The sequence below is a fragment of the Thamnophis sirtalis genome, unplaced genomic scaffold (assembly GCF_051295495.1).
Source record: "Thamnophis sirtalis isolate CommonGarterSnake01/CBP01778 unplaced genomic scaffold, rThaSir2_p1.2 scaffold_6, whole genome shotgun sequence".
In the NCBI taxonomy this organism is placed as follows: Eukaryota; Metazoa; Chordata; class Lepidosauria; order Squamata; family Natricidae; genus Thamnophis; species Thamnophis sirtalis.
The window spans coordinates 34,069,807-34,094,491 of record NW_028261386.1 but is presented as its reverse complement, the minus strand read 5'-3'; the positions used below and the strand labels follow the sequence as shown (position 1 = coordinate 34,094,491).

At 36.0% G+C, this 24,685-nt stretch overlaps 1 protein-coding gene across 18 annotated transcripts in view; it reads right to left on the bottom strand.

Annotated features, from left to right (window-relative positions):
* NRXN1 (neurexin 1) overlaps nt 1–24,685 on the bottom strand; it is an 828,007-nt gene that overhangs the window by 548,648 nt on the left and 254,674 nt on the right. For 11 of the 18 annotated variants that reach the window (XM_087717540.1, XM_087717541.1, XM_087717547.1 and 8 more), the window contains 2 exons: nt 23,071–23,094; nt 21,860–22,021 (listed from right to left, as the gene is read on the bottom strand). In XM_087717540.1, the coding sequence (XP_087573666.1) occupies nt 21,860–22,021; nt 23,071–23,094 (186 nt within the window). The remainder of the gene's footprint in view (nt 1–21,859; nt 22,022–23,070; nt 23,095–24,685) is intronic. The other 7 variants (XM_087717543.1, XM_087717545.1, XM_087717548.1 and 4 more) reach the window with 1 other exon arrangement.

The following is a 24,685-nucleotide window of genomic DNA, read 5'->3' as shown; positions in this document are numbered from 1 at the left end:
AGCCAGCATTACAAACATCAAAGTATTTGGCATTATATATTTCCACTGTCAACCAATGAAGTTTTACTTATAGACTCATCATAAAACAAATCTACAATTACAGTTCAGGAAGAGTTATTTTATATATACAAATCTGATTAACTTGTGATTCAAATGCATCAATTCCTAATCCAAGTTATATTTGTGAAAATAAATTGGACTTCTAAATGTCCCAGTCATTTTTTTTGTAATCATTTCATTCTAATCTTAATTTCCACCTTGATATCACATAACATAATAATTGGAAAACATTTAGAATGTTGGATTAATTTCCCCCAAATTCATTTTAATCTTCTTATTAGACTGATTCCATGGAATGCAAAACGTTACTATGAGCAACTTGTGTATTCCTTCTTTAACTCTTATACATAACAACCTGTATACATCAAGCCATGCTCTTTGAAGTGATTTTAGGCATTTACTTATAATTAAATCAACATCTTCATCTCCTTACATATATCCATCAATTTTACTCCATGAAACTTCATTTAGATTAATAAAATCTAATCTAAAGACTGAAAGATTTAATTTATTAAAAAGAAATAGACAAAACAAGGAGTTATAGTAGCATTAGCAAGAAGCAGACACATATGTTTAGTTGAGGGCATTTTGTAAGTATTTTTTTAAAAAAGATCTGGTTGTGGGGATGTGCTTTAAGTTTACAAGCTAAGGAGAAGATGTGAATAATAGCATCTTTTACTAGATTACAGAATGCATGGAGAGATAGGTAACAATGTGAACAAAAATCATATGGGGACACTTTACAGTAACTACTAATACATATCTTATGAAAACTATTATGTGAAGCTGCAGGTTCTGTCAAACTCCTGGATCTTGTTTCATTTTGCAGAAGGTTGAAAAATGAAGAGATAAGCACATAATATAATTGGAAAGGAAAAACTAACCTTAAAAATATCCTTCTGCAATAGGTAACTGAAGGAGAACATTGTCCTTCTGTCTTCACTGTTTCTCCCTATTTTCATGTTCTAATATTTTATTTATTTATTTTATTTTATTTATTTTTATTTCAAAAATGTATATGACCACTCAGTAATTTTGGGTGGCTTACAGAAATAAAAGTCCAATACAAAACCCAATAACCCCCTACAATTCAATCAGTAACATTTTCCAGGAATGCAGCCTTTTATTTTGGGAATATTACTTGCTTGTAGTGTATGTAGGGTGTGTGGTTAAGATAGATCTGCATGCATTGCAGCTGGGCCATGACCAAAGCCCCACAATGGAAGCATTACTGGATGATATTGTCAGTCCATCACCTGAAATCCTACTTTAATATGACAGATATATTGCCAGTCCATCTCTGAACTCCTGTTTGCCTGGGAACATGCCAGTTCCCGTGTCAAGTAATTCCATATTTGTCAGGGTAGAAAGAATAGCAGGGCTTTGTCATGTTTGTTATAACCAGGATGGGGAACAACGGGCTTTGCCTGAATCCTGGCAAGATCAAATGTCTTTGGGAGAATGGGGTCCCAAGGTCCAGACATTTGTCATCTTTAACTCTGTATAGGGTGGCTTTACCTGAAATGAATCAAATCCTGGGTTTTTTTTTCTGGACATGATTCCTGCTCAAAGAGCTGGTGACACTTAGGGCTAGAAGAGCTGTGTACAACTTCAAATGCATCAAGGTCCCCTGCATTCAGTTATTTAGGCCCTAGTCATCCCACAGTTGGACTATTGCAATGCACTCTACATGGGGTTACTTGAAGAATATTCAGAAGTTATAGCTGGTGCAGAGTGCGGAGGTATAGGCGGTTCTTGGGGCCTGAAGATTGGCCCATATAATACCAGTTCTCCATGAGCTGCATTAGTTGCCAGTCTGTTACCAGGTGCAATTCAAAGTGTTGGTAATTACCTTTAAAGCCTTTCATAGCATAAGTCCAGACTACTTGAGGAACTATCTCATCATACTGGGATTGATCTACTTTACCCCTGCCAGCAGAAGAGGCATGATTCAGGCCCTGTCATCCTGATTATTCTGGGTGGTGTGGTCCAGGAGAAGGGCCTTCTCTGTTGTTGCACCTTCCCTATTGATGTGAGGTCAGGACCTTCCACATGAACTTAAAGACTTGACTCATCCAGTTAGCTTGAGGGTCCAGTAGGGGAGTATCACAGTGGAGGAGCTTTATTCCATCTTGACCCCCCATTTTTAATTGCATCATAATGTTTGCTTGTGTTAATTTATTTATGTTTTTAGTATATATATATATATATATATATATATATATATATATATATATATATATATATATATATATATATATATATACTATATTTAGTATATATATATATATATATATATATATATATATATATATATATATATATATATATATATATATATATATATATATATATATATATATATCAATAGCAGTAGACTTATATACCGCTTCATAGGCCTTTCAGGCCTCTCTAAGCGGTTTACAGAGAGTCAGCATATTGCCCCCAACAATCTGGGTCCTCATTTTACCCACCTCGGAAGGATGGAAGGCTGAGTCAACCCTGAGCCGGTGAGATTTGAACCGCTGACCTGCTGATCTAGCAGTAGCCTGCAGTGCTGCATTTAACCACTGCGCCACCTTGTGTGTGTGTGTGTGTGTGTGTGTGTGTGTGTGTGTGTGTGTGTGTATATATATATATATATATATATATATATATATATATATATATATATATATATATATATATATATATATGTTTTTTATTTGTGCTGATAAATAAATAAAGGGATATATATATATTATTGACTATTATATATATATATATATATATATATATATATATATATATATATATATATATATATATATATATATATATTGACTATATATAGTCAATATATTTATTGACTATAATATTGACAATAAAATAGCTATGAACAATAAAGCCAGTCAAACATTCCTTTTGTTTTAATTTTTTTTTAAAACGTCATTGATCTGGTACTAACATGCAGATCATCATAATTAACAATAATCACTCATTATGCACATCCAATTAAGAAGAGAGAATTGATGGTCCTGATTAACCTTATTTTAATTTAAGTGCATCCTGACAACACTTATATTGTCTTGGGATTGACTTCTGATGCTAGTAATGTTCCATAATTAAAAGCCCTTGTTAATACATTTATATATTTTAATATATTTCAAAGTGTGTCATTTTATGTTTCCATTTTAATTTTCATATTTCTATTATATATCATTCAGAGGTGGAGAGCATAATGCCAATAGAAAAATCTTAAATAAATGAATGTTCCACATGCTCTGACAAAATACATGCCTCTTGCCTTCCTTAAATAATGGTTCAGTTTTCTCCTGACATCTTGGATTCATAATGCTAGCAACAGATATATTTCAGTAGTTTCTGGAAGAATTATTTGCAAATCTCTGGCTTAAGAGTGATTGAAGGAGGGGGTGGAAAAGAAAAAAAAGTGTTTTTCTCCCATCACAAGGGCTAGCTGTGGAGTTTGCTGCTGCAAATTGTACAATTTCATAATAGTTGAAGGGAATAAAAGCATCTGGCATCTCTTGCATAATGTAACAAGCTAGTAAAGGAAACTGCTAGAAAAAGATAGTTGCCTCAAAATTAATATCTGTGCATAGGTTGTTTTATGACTATGTGTTGCAACCAAAATAAACAACTATGTGTCAATACACAGGATAGAGAGATAATACAGGTGGTCTCTTAGCTAGTTAGACTCTCTGCCATATAGGGTTTTATACTGTAAGTAATAACCAAAATCTTGAACTGTAACTGACATCTCATAAAATGAAAAAGGGGCAGTAAGGCCTGTTGTTTCTGCCATTTCAATAATCCATAAAGTCACCAAGGCATGAGTGACTGTTGCTCAGCAAACGGATGAGTATAACTGGTGAATAAATTGAACCTATTAAAAATTGAACAGAAGAAGCTTCTTGGGTGAGAAGCAAAGGTTCCCACCCAACATAATGTTGGGTTCCTTGTTCTTCAAGGAAAAACAAAGTCCAGTTGCCTTTTGAAAAAGCACATTTGGGACAACCTATTTAAAGTATTTCTGTTCATGGTTGTCATATGCTCCTTTGAGCATGTGAGTCCAAGATGACATTCAGCTAGTACACCAATTCAAATGCACCTATTCCTCACCAACAGTGGAAAGTCCCTGAAATTGTGAAGTCAAAGCATAACTTGATCTTGCTAGGATTGAGTTTGATGTTCTTCCACATTCAGATTCCAATACCCTTCCACTGAATAATGTAAGCCACCGATAGCTAGACTGGAGTTGAGTGGCATACAAATTAAACAAATAAATTATCTGCATATTGATGATATTTTGATGATACCTGAGCTAACCCTGACCCAATGCTTTATCTCCCAACTGGCCTCATGTAGACATTAAACTGGATGAGTGAAAGAGGGTTTAGCATTTTAGTTCTTCCAAATCAGGTTATATACTTGATCTTTCTTTACCCCAACAATGCAACTGGAATTGATCTAAAGCGCCACCTGCTTCCACTTCTCATATGCAATGTAGAAGAATACAAAGATCAAATGTATTGAAAGCTCCTGAGAGATTAATGAGATCCTAATTCTAGTTCTGTGATATGTGATTTGCAAACATGACCAATATCATTTCTGTATTAAGGCCAGGCCGGATACTGAAAGGGTACAGGGCCCTCTGTAGTTGCAATCAACCAGAAAGGGGAATTTGGAGACTGGATGAAAATTGTCTACAGCAGTTGGGTCAGCAATGCCTTCTTGAGGATTGGGCATAGCACTGTTTCCTTCAAGTCTGGCAAAGCTACTCCATCCCTCAAGGACCTTGATAAAAAATTAAACAGGGCAAAGTACACATAATGCATGTTGTAAAGATGTTATTAATAATAGTTAATTCAGCTATTGTTATGGATAATTCTGATGAATAGATAATTATCACAAATGTTGCCAGATACCCTAAAGATGTTTAGGGTTATCTTTTGTACCAAGCAGTTAGATAGTATAAAATAAGACAAACCAAAAACCAATCAGGAATTAGCACTTCAAAAATGGCCAATCAGAAGCCAGTATGAATGAAGTCTAATTGAGAATCAACACCACTAAAATGACCAATTGGGATCTGGCACAAACGAAGAACCAATTAGAGATCAGCCAATCTGTGCCAATCGGAAACCAGCCCAGTCAAATCAGAAATCAGGATGGCTATAAAGATAGGAGACCCATCCCTCCCTGCTCAGTTGCCTGGGGTCTCTGTAGCAAACCACCTTGTCTCTGAAGGCAAATTACCAGCACAATATCAGGAAATCTGATATCTAAACCATGAAGCCCAACATTGCTCAAAGGTTATATGAATCTGCCAGTGTCATTTCTAAATGTAGGTAAGGTATAAGATGGACGAGTAGAACATTTCATGGAAATACAAGAATATATTTTGCCGTGTCTGAAAGAATTGAAGTATTTTCAATTGAAATTCTTGCTGCAAACTTGAAAACAATCCCATAAATCAAGTGATAGATTTGACAATGTTCAGAAGTTATGGTGTCACACTTTCTAAAAAAAGTATTCTTCCATTCCTGAGGATACTTGGAAAGATTTCATTTAGGAAATAGTATATGGCAAGTCCCTGGATTCAGAATACCTCAGTTTATACAACCCATAGTTAAAAATGGAGCCTATTATAGCAAAATTTGAGTTAAATACACAAGGATTCAAGTTAAGTATACAATGGTTCAAGTTCATTAAACAGTACTACTTATACAGTACTATACACTAATACTTTTTTGGATTACATAGAAATTCAACTTAAATATGGATCTTGGAAACAGAACTTGTTCTTAAACTGGAGATGACCTGTAGTCTAAATTTAACTGCTAGATAATATTTTGTACTGAGTACAGTATCACCTATTTTTTTAAAAAAAAGATGATGAGGATTGTATTATTCATTATTCCTACTATTGTGCCTAGAGTAGAAAATTCAATAGTAATGATTATAAAATTTCAGTTTATTAATAAAGCTATTATAGGTAGGTATGCTATTAAGATAAGTGTATATGTATAAAATTTTCTATATAACCTCAATATAATCACTGTCTGAAAGATTTTTTCCCTCAATCAAATCTCTTTGTCTTGCTGACAATGAAAACCAAGGTGAGGGATTTCAATTAAAATAAATTGCAACCCTTGTAATGCCACCATTGTTTGGTCTGGGTTATTTCAATGAATTTAAGCTCTTTCCATTGAGTATTCTCTGGAAAGCGCAATAAGTAAAAGGAGTTATAATAGTTATTTGGAGCTCCAACAAAGGAAGGAAAGAACTTTAATTTAGCATGTGGACTGATAAAGTTGGTAATGAATGTTTTGAGCTTCTCTTTTTCAATTATTTATGTTAGACTAATTAAGAAGAAAACATCTAGAAAACATCTGCTCTATACATTTACATTACCAAATATCCATTCACAGTGAATTTTACACATGCATACAGCATTTTCTTATATGAAATGCAGATGCGGCCAAGGAGTTAGGATCCCGGGAAACTGGTTCAGTCCAAATTCATAGCATCTTCATTAACATACCCAAGAACATTCTCAGATATTGTCATATTTTAAATGATTATCACCATTTAACCAAATGCAGTGGGCAACAATATATTGTCAGCCAAAGTTGAGTTATAGTTGAGTTATAGTTAACTTTAAATCAGAAATTAAAATAATAAAATATGTGCTAATTTCAGTAGCATTGTCCAAGTATGATTCATAATGTATAAGACTTTTAAATTATATTTAATTATTAATTTATCTTGATCTATGACCTCTCTTTGTCTTGTGAACAATTTTCTGATGAATTACATAGATGATAATTCATCTTGTGAACCCACACACTCACAAACACACATATAGACACACATACCTGTTGCACTGTGAAAATAGATACCATTTTATGCCTCCTTTAAATGGATATAATGTGACATTATCATTCTGCAAAAGGGATAATGAAGTTGAAAGGGACACATTCCTTATATGTCTAATTTCTTACATAATGTGTCAAAATCAATGCTGACAAAAGTAATGTTGCATTAACAAGTGAAATCTCTTTAGCTTTCGTTAGAGATGGGGCCCTAAAACCAGCTTCAGAATGTTGTTCCTCCACAATGTAAATACCACCTGGACTCACTTTTTGGACTTGGCCAGCTAAATAAATGAATGAATGAATGAATGAATGAATGAATGAATGAATGAATGTACATACGTACGTATGTACGTACGTACGTACGTACGTACGTACGTACGTACGTACGTATGTATGTATACTGATCTGAATGTTTGCATTAGGGTTCTCTTGCTGCATGCTTTATCAGCTTTGGTGCATTCCAGATGTGTGGATTTCAACACCAATAATTCTCAGCAATAATGTGGTAGAATTCTGAGAGTGGAAATCTATGCAGCAAGAAGACACCCAGATTGGAAAATTTTGCCTTATTTCATCACTAATCTTCTATTTAAATATTTTGAATTTAAACCCACACAAATATTTTTATATAATAAATCTTAGAATAAAGAGATAAGGACCATAATTGGCTCCAGTTATGAGCTCAAAGTCAGAGGATAATAAACTGACAGAATAAAAACAGCTTTGCCTCTGGCTGAAGAATTAGCCAGCATGCTTAATAATGGATCTGAGACTATTGTTAATAACAATAGCACTTTGCACTTAGACTTATATATGGATATATAGTACTTTACAACCCCTCTAACCACTTTCTAAGTGATTTACGGAGTAAACATATTGACTCTAACAACCTGGGTCCTCATTTTACCATCTCAGAAGGATGGAAGGCTGAGTCAACTTTGAGCCGCTGATACTTGAACTGCTGGCAATCGGAAATCAGCAAAATTAGCCTGCAATACTTCATTCTAACCACTACACCATCATGACACAGTGGTGAATCTTGGGCTGAGTCAAGAATTTCCTGATTCAACCATTTGCTGACCTATCAGGCTTGCTCTGCACTATGGAAGTTTCTGGATTTCTTAATTTTTAACCTTAAATTTGTTCTTATTAAAATCTGCCTCAATGTACATAATTCTAATATTTGTGTTTTCTCTTGTTTTCTTCACTCTCTGTTTGTGTACATATACACAGAATATACTGTGTATGTTTTGTGTGTATTATTATTTTTTAAGGATGTTCCCTAATATATGAACTTTAATCACACTTTTTAAGAGGATAGCAGCATTGTGCCAAAACAATTTGGAAAAATGAATATTGACAAACAGCTGTTTTTTGTTTACATATTTGTTCAGGAATTTTACACTGTGTAAGTTTACATTTAAATAGAAAGTAAATATATTGCATTTCTGCTCCATGGAGAGAAAAATCACAGGTGTGTGTGTGTGTGTGTGTGTGTATGTATGTATGTATGTATGTATGTATGTATGTATGTATGTATGTATGTATGTATGTATGTATGTTGGGTGGGGGTGGTGCTATATTTTAGCAGCAGAAGATCCAAAAATCTTGGGCCCTGTGATCTTATTTGAAATATTCATAGAATGGTTACTATGATAGTCAGTGCCACTCAACAGTGGTCTATTTAACAAAAAACAATTAAAAGGGGACTTTCCTTAATGACCAGCTGTTTAGCAACTTTTCAAACCTGCAACAGTGCTGAACAATTAGCAGTTAAAACCAGGCCTCAGAATTCCAGCAGTTGCAGCATTGCTGCAGTGATGTAAACATGATTTCCAATGTTCCCTGTCAGCTTCCCAGAAGCAATAGCAATAGTACTTAGATGTGAAGACTAAGTGGTTTATAGTCAGCCTATTGCCCCTATTGACCTTGGAAGGATGGAAGCTGAGTCAACCTTGAGTAGGTGGGACTTGAACTGGCAAATTGGCAATTAGAAGTCAGCAGAAGTGCCCTGCAGTACTGCACTCTAACCACTGTGCCACCATAGTTCATAGCGGAAGACAGTAATACATTCGTTCTTTATAATCTTTATGTTTCTTTTCTTCTTGTCTCTCCTGAACAGGTTCCAAAAAAAGAACTGGGCTATAGCTACCCTTCATTTTTATTTTTGAGTAGCGCTTTTGCAGCAATCTAATGATATATGCAAAAATAAACCATGGGCAAAGATCATCAAGGGAGAAATTTGAGTTAAGATTTGGCTGCTAACTATGGTGTTATTGTATTGACCTGGTGTATAGTTTCCCCCAACTTTATTACTTTAATATGAATCTTTTATATTTTCTGAAGCCTCCAGTAAACAGAAGATCAAGTTAGATAGATTTTGTGTGCATACACACACATACAGAGAGAGAGTGAGAGAGACAGACAGAGAGACAGACAGACAGACATAGAAATAAAATATAGCTTCATCTCCAACTGCTGACAGAAGCAGAAACTTCTTTACATGGGAAGTTTTCTTAGGTTCTATAAGTAGAGGCCACCTTTTGTCAGGGACATAATAACAGTTTAAGTCCTAGTTAAATTCAACTGATTCTCTGTCCTACATATTTTGGACAAAAGCACTGTGAACACTGGGCTATTTCAATAACACATGCAACAATCATACACAAAAGATTGTTACTGCCCTTAGCTCTGTATCTTCCATACCTAAATTAATTATGCTGTAAAAAGCCAAAGGCTGACAATACCACAATTTTCACTTCCACAACTGGAAAGCATGTTGAAAATACAGACAGTTTCTTCTTCTGAAATGACTTCTCAAGAACATCCATTTCTGTTTTCTGGGAAACTCACTGCAACTATTATAAGGTTTATAAAAAGTTGCGTAGTTAAAAACAATAGTTTTTTTCTAACTGGAACTGAATTTCTCTCCGTTCTGAAGAAGTTGCCATGTAATTATACAAAATTTAAGACACATTGACTACCACAAAGACAACAAAGCCTGAACAACACTTCTACCCTATTAAGACTAATGCTTTAAAAACATTTCTAAATCATTCAGACATCAAAGTATGGCTGGTCCTTTAAATTAACTCATAAGTCATGACTGGTAACTAAGATTACCTTTTAGCCCAGGAATACTCTATATAATATTACCAGCAATCAGACATGCAAAAAAAATATTGTTCTTGTATAAGTTGGACTCTCCCAAGTCCTCCTATTATTTCATATAGTCCAATTGTCTCTATTTTCTAGTATAAGCTTTCATTTAGAGTCATGTTGATTAGATACCTAAATTATGTCTCTATTCCACCATTTTCAGTACTGGAACTTGTATTCCGTATGCTGCACATGTTTGCTTTCGATATGTTACAATTGTGTACATAGAGTATGTCTGACATTGTATGAGATAAAGTGGCATTGCCTATCACAACAGGAAATTATTACTGTTCTTTTAAGGCAGCTGCACCATACTTTTTATTATATTTATTACTGATTAATTACAGTAGCTAGTCAATGCATTTGTTAATATTGTAAACTACATGCATTTGTTGATGTAGAATTTTATTATAATAGTTCCAGATGCATTTTCATTTCTTTGTTTTATTCCTCTGCTTGAAAGGTTAACTATAATATTTCCCATTCCCAATACAGTATCGTCCAAACATAATGATCGACTGTGCAAAATGTGAAAATCATTATGTAGAAAATAATTAACATGTTATTGATAGGTACAAAAGCCTACACATTTAAGCCAAAAAGTCATCAGTCTCTTAAATAAAAAGAAATAAAAAATTAAGTCCTGTAATGGGAGAGGAATAATGTTGAGAAAGAGGAGAGGAGGAAAAGCTGCAACCAAGATAACAAACTAATAAAAGAAAACTGAGTCTGGACCAGACATGTAACCTGAGTAAGCATTACAGACAAGCTCCTCCCTAGTTCCCATATAAAAAAAGGATGTGGGATGAGGTGCATTTACACTTGCAAGATACTGGATAGTATCTGGAGACAGCAGAACAGAAGAAAAAGAACTGGAGAAAATAACAAATTCAAAGTCCTGCAAATAGAAGTAGAATGACTGCAGCAAATAAAAGAGCAAATACAGTGCCAATGGGTTCAATTCCAAACATTTGGACAGCAACACTACTTGAACAGCATCACCATTAGCCAATTCCAAAAGGCAGCTTTATTTGGAACAGTTTATATCCTGTGATGATACTTTTTACACTGTGAAACAACATTTGCCTATTCCAGGTCCTTGGGAAGAACTTGATAGGTGGTTAAAAATGCCAAATCCAATCTAAGCATCTTAGAATGTGTAACAAACCATAACATATTATGTAATATGTTACATATTATAGTATCATAACATATGTTATGTAGTATTATATTATATATTCTAGTATAAGCATAGTACACAATATTGTCTGTTACAACGTCTTGCCTGTCAATGACTTCTTCAGCTTCAACCACAATAATACATCGGCAAACAATCAATACAAACTGAAGGCAAACCGCTTCAAGATTGCAGAAAATACAACTTCAGCAACAGAGTGGTCAATGCCTGGAATGTTCTACCTGACTCCGTTGTTACAGCTTCAAAGCCTCACAGTTTCAATCTCAAACTGTCTACTGTGGACATCACCCCATTCTTAAGAGGTCCCTAAAGGGGCCGTGCATAAGTGCACCAGTGTGCCTACTGTCCCTGTCTTACTGTCCCCATTTATCTGTATTTACTTCATTTGTTCATGTTTATGTTCATAGCTGTACTTGTATCTTGCACTTGTTTGACAAATAAATAAATAAATAAATAAATATTATATAATATGTTATATATTATTACACTATAAACTTTTACAATGGTCTAGATTGATTATAGAAAGGCATTTGATTTATTACCACATTGTTGGGTACATCAACTATTTGGAAACAACTGATGTAAAAAAAAACATTAAAACGTTTTCAGAAAAAATAAGGCGGAAGTCAGAATTGGTAATTGGAAATGAAAAATATAGCTTTGCCAATATTAGGACAGGCATCTTTGAGGGTGATCCATTATCATTCTTATTATTTCTCATTTCTATGATACCATTTTCTATGTTTTTGAAGAAAAGAAATCTTGGCTATCAAACAGAAAAAAATGCTATAAAATCTCACATTGGTCTTAGATGGATAATCTGGAACTTTATGGAAATCAGAAATCAAAATCCAGTCTTTGGTAAATATCATTAGAATTTTTAGCACATATAGCAATGGAATTTGACCTAAAGAAATGGGCTACAGGGCCAATAAACCAGGGTAAATTTATGAACAGTAATGGAATTGAAATGCCAAATGACCAAACTATCACAAGCCATCAGGATGAAACTTAAAAGTACCTGGGTAATTTATAGTTGGATATGATAAAGCATGAACAAGATAAAATATAGTTAGTAAAGAATACAATCAAAGAATGAGAATATTGTTAAAGACAAAATTAGACAGTGGAAACACCATCGAAGGCAATAATACCTGGACCATACCTATTATATCATATACTGATGATTTATTAACTGAACACAAGTTGAACACAGTTTGGACCAGAAAATAAGAAAACTGATGACTATTCAGTATGGATTTCATCCCTGTAGTGATATTGATAGAATACACCTGCTGTGCAAAATGCAGGCAAAAGTTTGACTTCAAGTCAAACTGTCAAAGAAGAAAGACTTGCATTGGCTAATTATGTAAAATACAGTCAAGAATAGGCACAAGTTATAAACTAGAATGTATTGAATGAACAGGAAACAAAACATGAATATCAAAATAATGCATTAAAAATGAATAGAATACTGGCAAGGAAAATCACTACCAGTCAATTTCTATCAAAGATTTAGGGGAAAATGGATAAAGATAAAATATGCCAGTGACTTGCAACACTAAAAACATGATACTTGGGGCAACATCAAACAAAGTCTTTCTTTTGGTCACCTAAGAGCAAGCTGTTTGAAGAAATGCAATCAAGGACAGAATTGGGGGCGGGGGAGAGAATCATCAAATTGATTCAAAGTGCAGGGTGATCTTGTGCAAAGAAGCATAAGATTCAGTTCATGCCAGGACTGACAGAAAAAGTTCCTCATTCTACAAGACCATGGTTGGAACTGGAATATGAGATACCAATAAAAATTTAAAATTATTAATGCAGAAATGAAGTATACTGAATTTGATGTTTTAGGAATGTGAAAAGCCATATGAAGGCAATTATATTTACAAAGGACATTTCAAAGTAATGGATGTGCTCAATTATAAATTAGTAAATAACAGAACCATGTCTAATGCAATTAATGGATATCCAGTGAACATAAATGCATATATACCCACCACAGATAAATCTGGAAGATATTGAGGAATTCTAAGAGAAACTGGGAATGATGCTAAATACGATATCAAGAAAATATGTCATATTACTAATGAATGAATGGGATGCTAAAGCTGGAGAAAGATAAAACTTCAAATTACATGAAGATTTGGATCTGGTAAACAATACAAGAGATAAATGAACAGATTTTTGGGAAAAGTCTTTGTTTATTGCCAACACTTGTTTCATACAACTTAAAATACAAACTCCACAGCTGGATATCACCAGATGGATAACACTGGAATCAAATCAATTCTGTAAATTGGGAAAGTGTAATCCAATCAGTGAGGAACCTTACAGGGGCAGATTATGAATCAGATAATAAATTATTGGTGTCAAATATAAGGGTAACACTTAGAAAAGTAGAAGAATGAGTGTGCTAGAAAGTTTTGTCTACCAATACATGTAAAATATAAATACAAAATAAATGTAAGGAATACTATGTAAGGGATACATTGATTCAATCTGCTTATTTTATGCAATCTGCTTATCTTGAGCAACAGTAGGGAGAGATATATGATATGGTAAAAATCAATGTGAAAAGATATATTACCACAATTTCAAAACAAATTAAAATGATAGCCAAAGGAAGCTGAGAGATATAAACCTTAAAAATAAGATCTATAATGACTGAACGCAGACTTCCAGAATAAAACAAGAAACTACAAAGAAAGAGGGAGAAAGAGAAAGAAAGAAAGAAAGAAAGGAAATAGAGTTATTTTTAAGATTAAAAAATCATAGAAAAATGTACAATTAAGTACAGATACATGTTTGTGAAAGATGTAATAGAAGCAAATGCAATTAAAGGAAAATGGAAATATATACATTTATTATATTACAACTCTTTACATACTGAATAATAAAATGAGAAAATATTTTCATATAGAGATCCTGGAATACAACATCCTGGAAAATGAGGCATAATTGGTTGATGACCAGAAACCAGGAGACATAGAATTCACTAGATGACTTTTGGTCAGTTACTCTCTTTCAGCCAAATTCACCTCACAGGATTGTTATGGGAAAACAGGAATATCATGTAGGTTGCCTAGCATTGTATAAATGTTCTAATCTAATGTAATCATAGGAATGCACAAGAAGTTAGGTGATATAATAGAAAATAAATGATATAATAGAAGATAGGTGATATCCACTGATATTTTACACTTAAGGCAATTAAAATGATTACAACTGTGAGTCAACAAATATGGAACTGGAACATGTGGCACAGAGTTTGGGGAAAAATAGTATTATGTGGTTACATCAAAGAAAGAGGATGCAAGTGAAAGTTTCTATGTATGTAAAATAATCTATATTATGGACTATTGCTATGGAGATAAATAATAAAATCTATCCAAAAGTTAGAGAATTGCCTTCATTTTTGAAACTTTTGTGTAGATTATGCCATACAGCAAAATATATCAATATAACTTTTCTGAGGAACCTTTATAATAAAGTGAAAATTTCTGTAAAAACTGCACAATTGAAAGAAAGGTAGCTGAAATAAAAATTTCAGGTCAAAACAGTTGCCACTTTGTTAGCTAAAAGTCAAGAGCACTTTAGACACAGTTGTTATGGATCTTTTTCCTGGGCTCAGTTGGACTGTTTAGCTATGGTACACTTCTAGTCCACTTGGAAAGCTTGGCCATAGAAATATGCTTGCAAAGCTTGGAGATGGGAGGTACAACTTTATGATGGTTTAGCTCCTTTCTGAGTGGACATTTCCATTTGGAAGTCTTTGGGGAGTAGCAACTCTTTTCTGGGTGCCATGAAGCTTTGTTCTCTCCCGAAGTTATTCAATAATTATTCAATGAAATCCCAGAGAGAGAATACAGTGATTTAGGCAAAAGTGTAATCTACATGTGCTAATATACAACTATGTCTGTATCTTGGGCTGTATTGACGATGGCTCCATATGGTGGGTAGAGGATTGGAGCACACAAATATAGACAGACTGAATAAGATAGAGTTACAGCTTGTTTGGAAACCATATGATTTATTGCCAACTCCATTATCCATCATACCATTCTACAGAAACAGGTTTGCCATTTGGATAAATGTAATAAATTTAAATCTTAGAACACTGCCATGAGAATTAATGATGAAAGACTTTCTGGAAAAGCCAGGTTTTTACCAGATGCTATAAAAATGAGGGCTGTTCTGCTCATTAAGGATAAGCTACGCTATGAGGATGAGTCACAATTATATGTATTTCTATTTGGGTGCCCTCTCTCTGCACCTTCTAATACGTATTTGGGCAGAATAGGCAGATTTCATCAAGGAAAGCTAGTTTTTTAGATATTCAGGTTCCAAGTAATTAAGAGTTGGAATGGTGATGATCAGCACCTTGATCTGAACCCAGAAACATACTGATAACAAATGTAGCTTCCGCAGCAGAGGTGGTATTCAGCCAGTTCGGACTGGTTCAGGCGAACCAGTAGCGGAAATTTTGAGTAGTTTGGAGAACCCGCAAATACCACCTCTGGTTGGGCCCTCCCTCCCACCACCGTTGTTCCCTGTCCTATATTACCTTGTTTTTTTTAGCTCAGTTGATTTGCATAGCAGAGTGGATTGTCATGCCTCAACTGAACTAAAAAACTGCTCGACTCACCAGCGCTGACACTGAGGGAGGTCTTTGAGTGCTGTGCATGCATGTGAACCACTCTCTCATAAGAAAAGATTTGGAATCCCACTACTGTTCCACAGCAATGGTTAGTATGGCAACATTAAACCTGAATAGTAAAACATGTGGGCTGATGCATTCTGGAGGAGCTACACTTTCTTGATAGTCCACAAGGACATTCCGTGTAGAATTATAAGAATCCAAATGAGAGCTAACAAGGGCATGAATAATTGTTATCAGTATAACATGTTCCACAAAAGGCTACAGCTGAGCATTAGTGAAAGCTAAGAAAAGGCTGTGTCTAACTATGGCTTCCATCTGCTCCTTTATCAGAAGGATCTCCCATCCACAAATCTGTTCTCTCTCTGTTAGAACCTCTTCAAAATATTTCCAGTCTACTAATGGAAAGAGTAGACTTTTGAATTAAGAGCCTTTTTCTTTGGGTGGAATCTTCACCTGATTCTCCTCATCCAGACCCTGACAATCTCCAGGAACCTGGCGAGAACATTTAACACATGTACCATTTTGCTCTGGCTGGAGATATACAACTAGGTTGAGAAGAAAGCTGAGAAACTCGTGGCTGGATGGAGTTGATGAGGATTTTTTAAAAAGTGAAATATGGCAAATTTAAAGAGCAATGGGGCGTCTAATAAGTACATGATGAAAGTAAGATATGCCAAGGTATGGTGAAATATTTAAACTGGATTCTTTTTAAAAAATTACATATTAATGGGAAGTATCTGATAAAAATACTTTTATAAAATAGAAGTATTGTATACTTTAGAACAATGATCCCCATCAATTGTGGAGATTGTTGACATATTTTAGATGGCATCATATTAAGTAACTAAAGTACAATCTTTTTGATTCCCCTTGAGACAGGAGGAAAAGCCACAGCTGACACAATGATCAGATAAGAGGATGCTGATTCCTCAGAAAAAAATGGGTATGCAAACATTTCCAAAGGGATCCTCCCTCTGACTGCAAAGGTAAGGGGGGAAAGATGTATTTTTAAACTTGCAAAATTATGTTGATGTAATTGTACAATAAAGTACAGGTAGTATTTCTGGGTGTGCTTCTTTTCTGGCTATCTCAGAAGTCTGATAATAACAGAAGATATGAAGTTATGAAACAAAATATTTCTCTCATAACATTGCTGGTATAATAACAAAAAAACAAAATAAATTTTATTAGCATTTTAAATATTACAAGATTTCAATAAAACCAGATATTTGTATCTCAGGGTTCACATGAGAGGTCTTTGGTGCTCTCTAAGATCGATTGTTTTTTTTCACAAACTAGGCAACATCATCAGTGCTATAGTAGTTAGGAGTGGGATTTTCTCTCAGTTTATATTCTAGAGCAGTGATGGGCAACCTATTTGGCGTAGTGTGTCAAAAATCGGCAAAAAATCGAGCATAACTTGCGTTGTGTGTCACTTCGACAAAAACATAATTTTGCGCAATTTATAGTTTAGACTACAAAAATATATAATTGCAATATAATTGTATTTAATAAACCAAAAACAAATTATTTAATTTAATGTTAAATATCAAGAATATTATAATCTATCGTAAAGGCCAAAAACAGTCTATGCTGCGCCCTGATTGGCTGGACTGCCTGCCAGCCGGCCTGCAAAGCCTCGCTGCCTCCCGAAGAGCTGTCTGCCGCCGCTGCCTGCCTTCTGCGAAGCCTGCCTGCCTCCCAACTAGAAGCCCGAGGAGCCCGGGAAGGCTGCCCGCCGCGGCCTCCGCCGGCTGCTACCTGCGTTTCCGCCTGTTTCAAGTGCAGCTCGAGGAGCCCGGGAAGGCCGCCTTCGATGCCTCGCTCCCAACGCTGTCTGCATCTACCCGCCGCCTGCCACAACGACCCCGCAGGCTTCCAAAGTTTATGGGCCGCCTGAACTTTTCTATGGGCCTTTCCCCTGCAAGCGGACTCACTGACACTCTGCCCACCGGGCCCTGTTACAGTTAGAAGAGCCTGAGTCTCTCACTCAGCTCCTGGCTTGCAAGGCTGGGCCGCCCCATGCTCACCTGGACCTCCCGACGAGGAGAGCCCTTCCCTCACGACCGTGCGGGCTGGACTCGGACGATGACACAGAGAGCCTAGCCCAGGCCGCGCTCCACTCCCGGCCGTCCTGACCATATACGCCGTTTGTCTCTCTGTTTCATTCTGCTGCGGCCTCCGCGCTCCCCTGCCAGCTCTTTTCCGCCGCCTCTGCCAGCTCTTTCCCCCTGCCTGACCTCCGCGCTCCCCTGCCAGCTCTTTTCCGCCGCCTCTGCCAGCTCTTTCCCCCCGCCTGACCTCCGCGCTGCCCTGCCAGCTCTTTTCCGCCACCTGACAGCCGCGAGAGCCTTCCGACATGACCACCGTGCGCTCTAGGGGGCAAAGTTCGGCCGCCGGGACTCTCCGGGGGTTTGTTTCCTCCAGGCATACTCACCAGCACTTCCAACGAATAGGCCTGGTCCGAGGTCGTCTGCGCATGCGCAGAACTGGGGGGATGAATCGCATGAAATCCTGTGCGTGTCACCCCAAATGGCTACGCGTGTCAGCACTGACACGCGTGTCATAGGTTCGCCATCACTGTTCTAGAGGCTTGCCTGTCAGTGTTGGTGGGAATGATCTTGGAGTTTCTTCAATTGGGCTATTTACTATTTATCCTTAGTTTGTTTGGCATTCCTTGATTAGGGTATAGTCCTTGATTGGGGTATACCCAATCAAGGAACTGATGTTGTGGCCCTCCAGCGACCAGCAGAGCTGGCAGCAGATTCAGATAGTGGAGAGGTTGGAAGAAACATGGGCCAGTACTGGAGTCTGGAGAAGGCTCTGTGTTGGAGACAGAGAGGGGGAAGAGCTGTACATCAGTTATCAGCTGCATTCAGAGTCAGACATCAGTGAGGCAGTTGAACAGCTGGAGCCTGTTCCCACTGTGTGCATGTGCAGAGTTGCCAGATGAAGGGAACAGCTAAAGAACAGGGGTCAACTTGGGAGTAAGGGCACAGGTGGACAATGAATGGCTTCACCCAGAGGAAATAAAAGAGGAGCGAAAGAGGAGTGGAATTGCAGGAGACAATTAGTTCACTTCATTGGCTCTTGGCTCTCTGAGACTCCTTGCCAAGTTTTGCAGATATCGGCCTGGCAGCTCTCTACATCATATAAGGTCTGTGACTGTAAATCTTCTCTTCAAAGACTATGTTGTATGCAAATGAGCAGAATTCACAGTAAATTAAAAAAGGTTTTTGTCGGGAACAGGAGTTTGCTTCATGTTCTTGGGAAGACTAGGTCAGAACAACTGGTTAAAATTGTTTTACTCAAATATCTGATGAATTCAGATGTTCTTTTTTCTAAAGGTACTTGTGGAATGTTTTGTGTCATCTACCGACAATATTGTTAAAGTCTGTCTGATTTGTAACATATGCAAAATGACCCCTTTAGTTAACCTTATAGTACCTAAATATCCTCGTTTCTTTACTGGAAGCTGACAGCAATGAAACAAGAGCAACAGCACTTATATACCACTTCACAGTACTTTACAGCCCCTCTAAGCCATTTACAGATTTGTATTGACCCCAACAATCTGGCTCCTCATTTTACTGACCTTGGAAGGATGGAAGGCTGATTCAACCTTGCGCCAGTGGGAATTGAACTGCCAAACTACTGGCAATCAGCAGAATTAGCCTAAGGTACTATATTCTAACTACTGCACTACTACAATGTTTAGACCAGAGAATGAATAGAGAAATTATTGTGATAAATTGTACCTTACACAGAGTTGAAAGATGGGGTCATCTGAAACTCTACTCTGTGGTAGAATAGAATAATGTACTCTACTCTATTAACCTGCAGTACTGCATTCTAACCACTGCACCACCACGGCTCAAACAAACAGCAACTTTGAATGTTGCCTACTTTTAATAAGGGGCTGGATGAGGAATAACAGATATAATTAAATCCAGACAAGATGGAAGTGTTATGGATAAATGTAAGCAGGACTGAAGTAAAGCTTTTTTTAAAAAAAATGAGTCATAGTTTCCCAGGAAGAGCAGATTTCTCAGTGTTCTTTGTGCACTTTGACCCCACTGGATTTGCAAATAACCTATTTGCAAAATTTTTGTTAGTTGCTCTTGATACTTTCTGTGCAGAATTGGCAGAAATTGCCCACATTGTTCTTAGAAACCATATAATAATTGCTATGCACTCACATTATCCTACTAATGAAAGGCAGTCAAGTTTGAGGAAAACATGGCAGCCAGAACAAGATAGACGAATCATATAAAACTGTTACTAAAAGATCTGCACTGACTACCAAATTATCACCAGGCTTGATTTAAGGTGCTCCTGTTTATATACTTCCTATATTTAGTAATCTATCATCTTATTTTTAGTTATGAATAAATGTTTGAGAAGATTCCAAAATATACATGATACCTATTATTACCCATTATTTATTTCCCCCCTCTTCTAATATTTAGAAGTATATATTTTGTTTCAATTAATCTATCCTGTGAAAATGATGGTCACTGTTGATCTCCATAAATTAAATATTATTTCTAATCAACACTTCTGCACATGCAAATGATGTAAAGGAGCACTCTTACCATATTGGTATGTAATTTATAGCTCATCTCCAAGTACTAATATAAAATACATTCAGACCCACTGATATTATAACACAGGAAAACTTTCCTATTCGTTTTATAGAAGAAGTTTCCTCTATGAAATATGTACTGTATAACTTTGTATTGGTACTAGAAAATCTATTCAGTTGGAAAGCTCAGTCTCTGCACTAAAACATGCTGGGAAAGACTTACTGGACTAGGATATGAGATTTCACATATTAGCCATTTCCTCCAATCTTTTAAAGTTTCTTGGTAAAACACTTATATTATTATTCCTAGTAGTGCTACATATTTAAATGACAACGTCATCCTCCAATGGAGACAATCACTTTATTCCTGCAATAAGATGTTACCCTGCCTGCCCTTAATATCTGGATAACTTTTGGAGCAGATTTCAGAGATGCACCAAGACTGCAGGTTAGAGGAGAGGGGATATGTATGTATGTATGTATGTATGTATGTATGTATGTATGTACGTACGTACGTACATACGTATGTATACGCTTATTTAAGTTATTGAACATAGCCCATTAAACATGACTAACACCTAATTGAAAAAATTAACCAACTATTTTGGAAACATAGCATTCATACATAATTATTAGGTAGTGCATGCTACCTTGATTGACAAATAATACAATTTTGTATTCAATTAAAATCCATTGAAACTGAAAACTATCACTTTAGGGAGATACTAAGGCTAAAGTATCTGTCATATTAATATTTTATGTGCAAGGACCTCATTTGTCGGGATTAAAGGTTTTGAGGGCTTTCACCAAAAGCCTGGTAGGATTAGATTCAGACACAAGTTGATGTACTGAGTGACAATACTGTGTTACTCATGACCTAACATAACAAAATTCTTCACTTTTTTGTTTTTGCGTGATCAAAAATTCATAGAGTTCCTAAACTTTTCAAAGACTGGTCACACTCAATAACATCCAAAGTGATTTTAATATTTCTATTGTATTAATAAAGGCAGCATGTATTATTCAGTAGCATTTTAAGCATTTTCAGAAAACAGCATATTCAGTCATACAGTAGATTACTCATGATATTAGAGATAGGTAAAGGAGGCAGACTTAAATGTCTAAGTCTACAACTTTGTGAATTCACAAAATCTCAGATTATCTTTTTAGATTTAGATTGACAAAGAAAGCTAATTAATCAAATCTCAGATCAGAAGAATGTAAAAATAAATTGAGCTTTTAACCCCTGCTCCTTACCAATCTCTATGTATTCATGATGGAATGATAATTATGATGGTGACATTATTTACCTCTTTGAGACAACCCATAAAGTTGTTACTGACAGGTGATCCTGGCAAGTCTGCTGTGCTAGGACTGCCTCCAACATAGAAAAAATCATCGGAGCCCAACATGGTGTAGTCTTCTTGTGTGTAGCCCGTCGTGGTCAGAATTCCATCCACTGATATAGTCACCTAGATAACAAAGCACAGGGAAAGGACACGCTATACTCAGACCTACATACTAATGTCCTGGGATATGCCTGGTTTTTATTTTTATTTTTATTTTGTTTTTATTTTTGAGACCTAAGGCGGAGCCCATTTTCATGTCTGTTTGAGGTTTAGACTTGGATTCTATCCCTAGGAGCTCTAACTATTTAAAAGAGTTGTCTTATTATTGAGCTAGTGTCAGCAGTCCCTATTTGCAACTCAAAAGGTTGATTAGCAGACACAAAAATGGTGTTAGTAGAATGCTTCCTAGGTTAGTTTAGCTGGTGTTACATATTAGTAAGTTTATTAAAGTCTGTCATTGACTAATAAAAATAGCGTGCACTTTGATAACAGAAAAAAGGCACAAGCCATATTGCCAGCAGCACAATCACTCTTTGCACTATATATAGATATATATACAGCAGCAACTGTCCATGCAAGGGCCTAATTCCATGCCAAAGCAGGGGGGGAAAGAAAGGAAAAAAACCAGCAAAAAACAACCAAGTGACAGCAGCAGACTTTGATGTGCACATGCAGGAAAGCGGATTTCAGAGAAGGAGAAGAAAAGAGAAAGGAATGGAAAGAATCAAATGGCTCCTTGATGAAGTAACAATGGATGAATGTGTAACTTCCATCATCCCCATCCATGCTTACATGCCATGCATTATGAATGGTTAGAAGGCTGGCTAGGCCAGCAGCATGTTAGGCCAGCTTAATCCCTTGTTAGTAAACCACAGCTTCTGATGCAAAATGTTAACGATGCCCCTCTACATGTGACTTCCAAAAATAAAGGAAAAGGAAAAAAAGAAAATAAAGGAGAAAGAGAGAGAAAGAGTCGGACAGGAACAGATAAATAAAAGAAAAGAGATCAACAACAGATGACAAGGAGGTTAAAAAAGTAAGCAGAAGAGTACCAACCGCAGTTCCTCTTTTGTTAATGATGTCTACAGTTAAAAGAAAGAAAGGAAACACACGGCAAACCCAAAATAAGAAACAATTAGAATGATATCTACCGAACAATGTAGTTTGTTTACCATAGCGTGTCCAATGCCTGAGTGCTTTGTGGAGAAGGGGGGAGAAAGGAAATTAAAAACTTGTGAACAGAATAACGATCGTTTACTTAAAAAATATGATGGTCACTACCAATGTTAGTACATTATTTTGGTTCAGGTAACGGTTAGTAGAATGAAACATTCCATGAATGACATGTTAGTTATTAAGCATGTTAGTAACACAGAAAAAAGGGCAAAATAATTTTACAAGGAAAAATAAAAAAGCAGACTAACAGATAGGCCTCCATAGAGGTAACAGCAGTTGTATTTTCCTGCAAATATATATTGTGATATTGATCAATATAGTTTTTAAAATATATATATTTATATATATACTGTAGATCTTATTTCAGCTCTCCACCAGACAGAAACAAATATACAACCACGTTCCTTTTGTTCTCCTTCAGCTGAATGTTTCTGACAGACATTCGAAATGACTCTTGTGTTGGAATACCTAAAGCTCATCATCTGACCTCGGCTTCTCCTGATCCCCAAACCTTTCCGAAACTCATTTCCCCACAAATCACTAGGAATTCCCTAGTACTCAATTTTTTTTACGTTCATTTCATTTCATTTTATTTTTCACTCAGCACACAAGGACTCCTTTTCAACTCCAGTATGTCTTTCGGTCATATTGATGGACTTTAGGATCACAATTTACTGCGATGAAACCAAGCAAATATCTCGACCTGGGGTGTCCGTGGGGGTGGAGGTCATAAAAGTCAAGATGGCAGCTGCAGCTATGCAATTAAAACCCCACCCTTTCATTAAAAGGGTCAGGGTTTTGACTGTGCAGATGTGGATACCATTTTGACTTTTTTGACCACTTCACGGACTCCCCTGATCCTGACACACAACAATGAGTAGAATGGATTTCTGCATCTGACTGTCTGATCATGCACCTGCCAGAACAATCTGTACCTGATCCCTTTCACTCTCTTTGTATATAATTTTTAAAGAGCTTCATTGTTTCAACACTTTTGGATGAGCAAAGGCAAATCTAGAAAGTGCAGTCTAATTCAATGTCTACTTTTTAAAAATTAGTTGTTCTCTATTCATGTTCTTTTAATTACTGTTTCTATGATTAATCTTGTATTTGTTTTATATAAAGACATGAACATTATCATTCTTGTCCTCACAACAAACCTAAACTGTCTATATGCTGCATATTTCAATGAAAATAGGACAAAGAAAGCATGGTTTCTGCTACAATTTCTGTTTAACGTTTAAAAAGGATTTGTGCATGAAAGAGAGTAGAGTGAAAACTTTCATATTTATATCTTAAACATTTTTATTATTTATGTTATTTCTGTACTACTTCTATACACTCTACACTCTGTCTCACAGCTTTTTGGAAGTGCCACTAACAATATCCCAGATGGAATCCTTCTTGTCTTCTCGGTATTTTCTGTGCTCATCAGAGAGCTTGTAAAAATGTCTATCACATGTTTCTTCTAATAAGATGTTTAGCATCCTGCATAGGGGTTATCCTTAGAAACATTTTGCACAGCTTTTGAATTGTATAGAAGAAGGCTCAGAGCTGGCTACAACCTCACTGGTAGACCTGTACATAAAAGAGATGTCTACATTGGGTTAA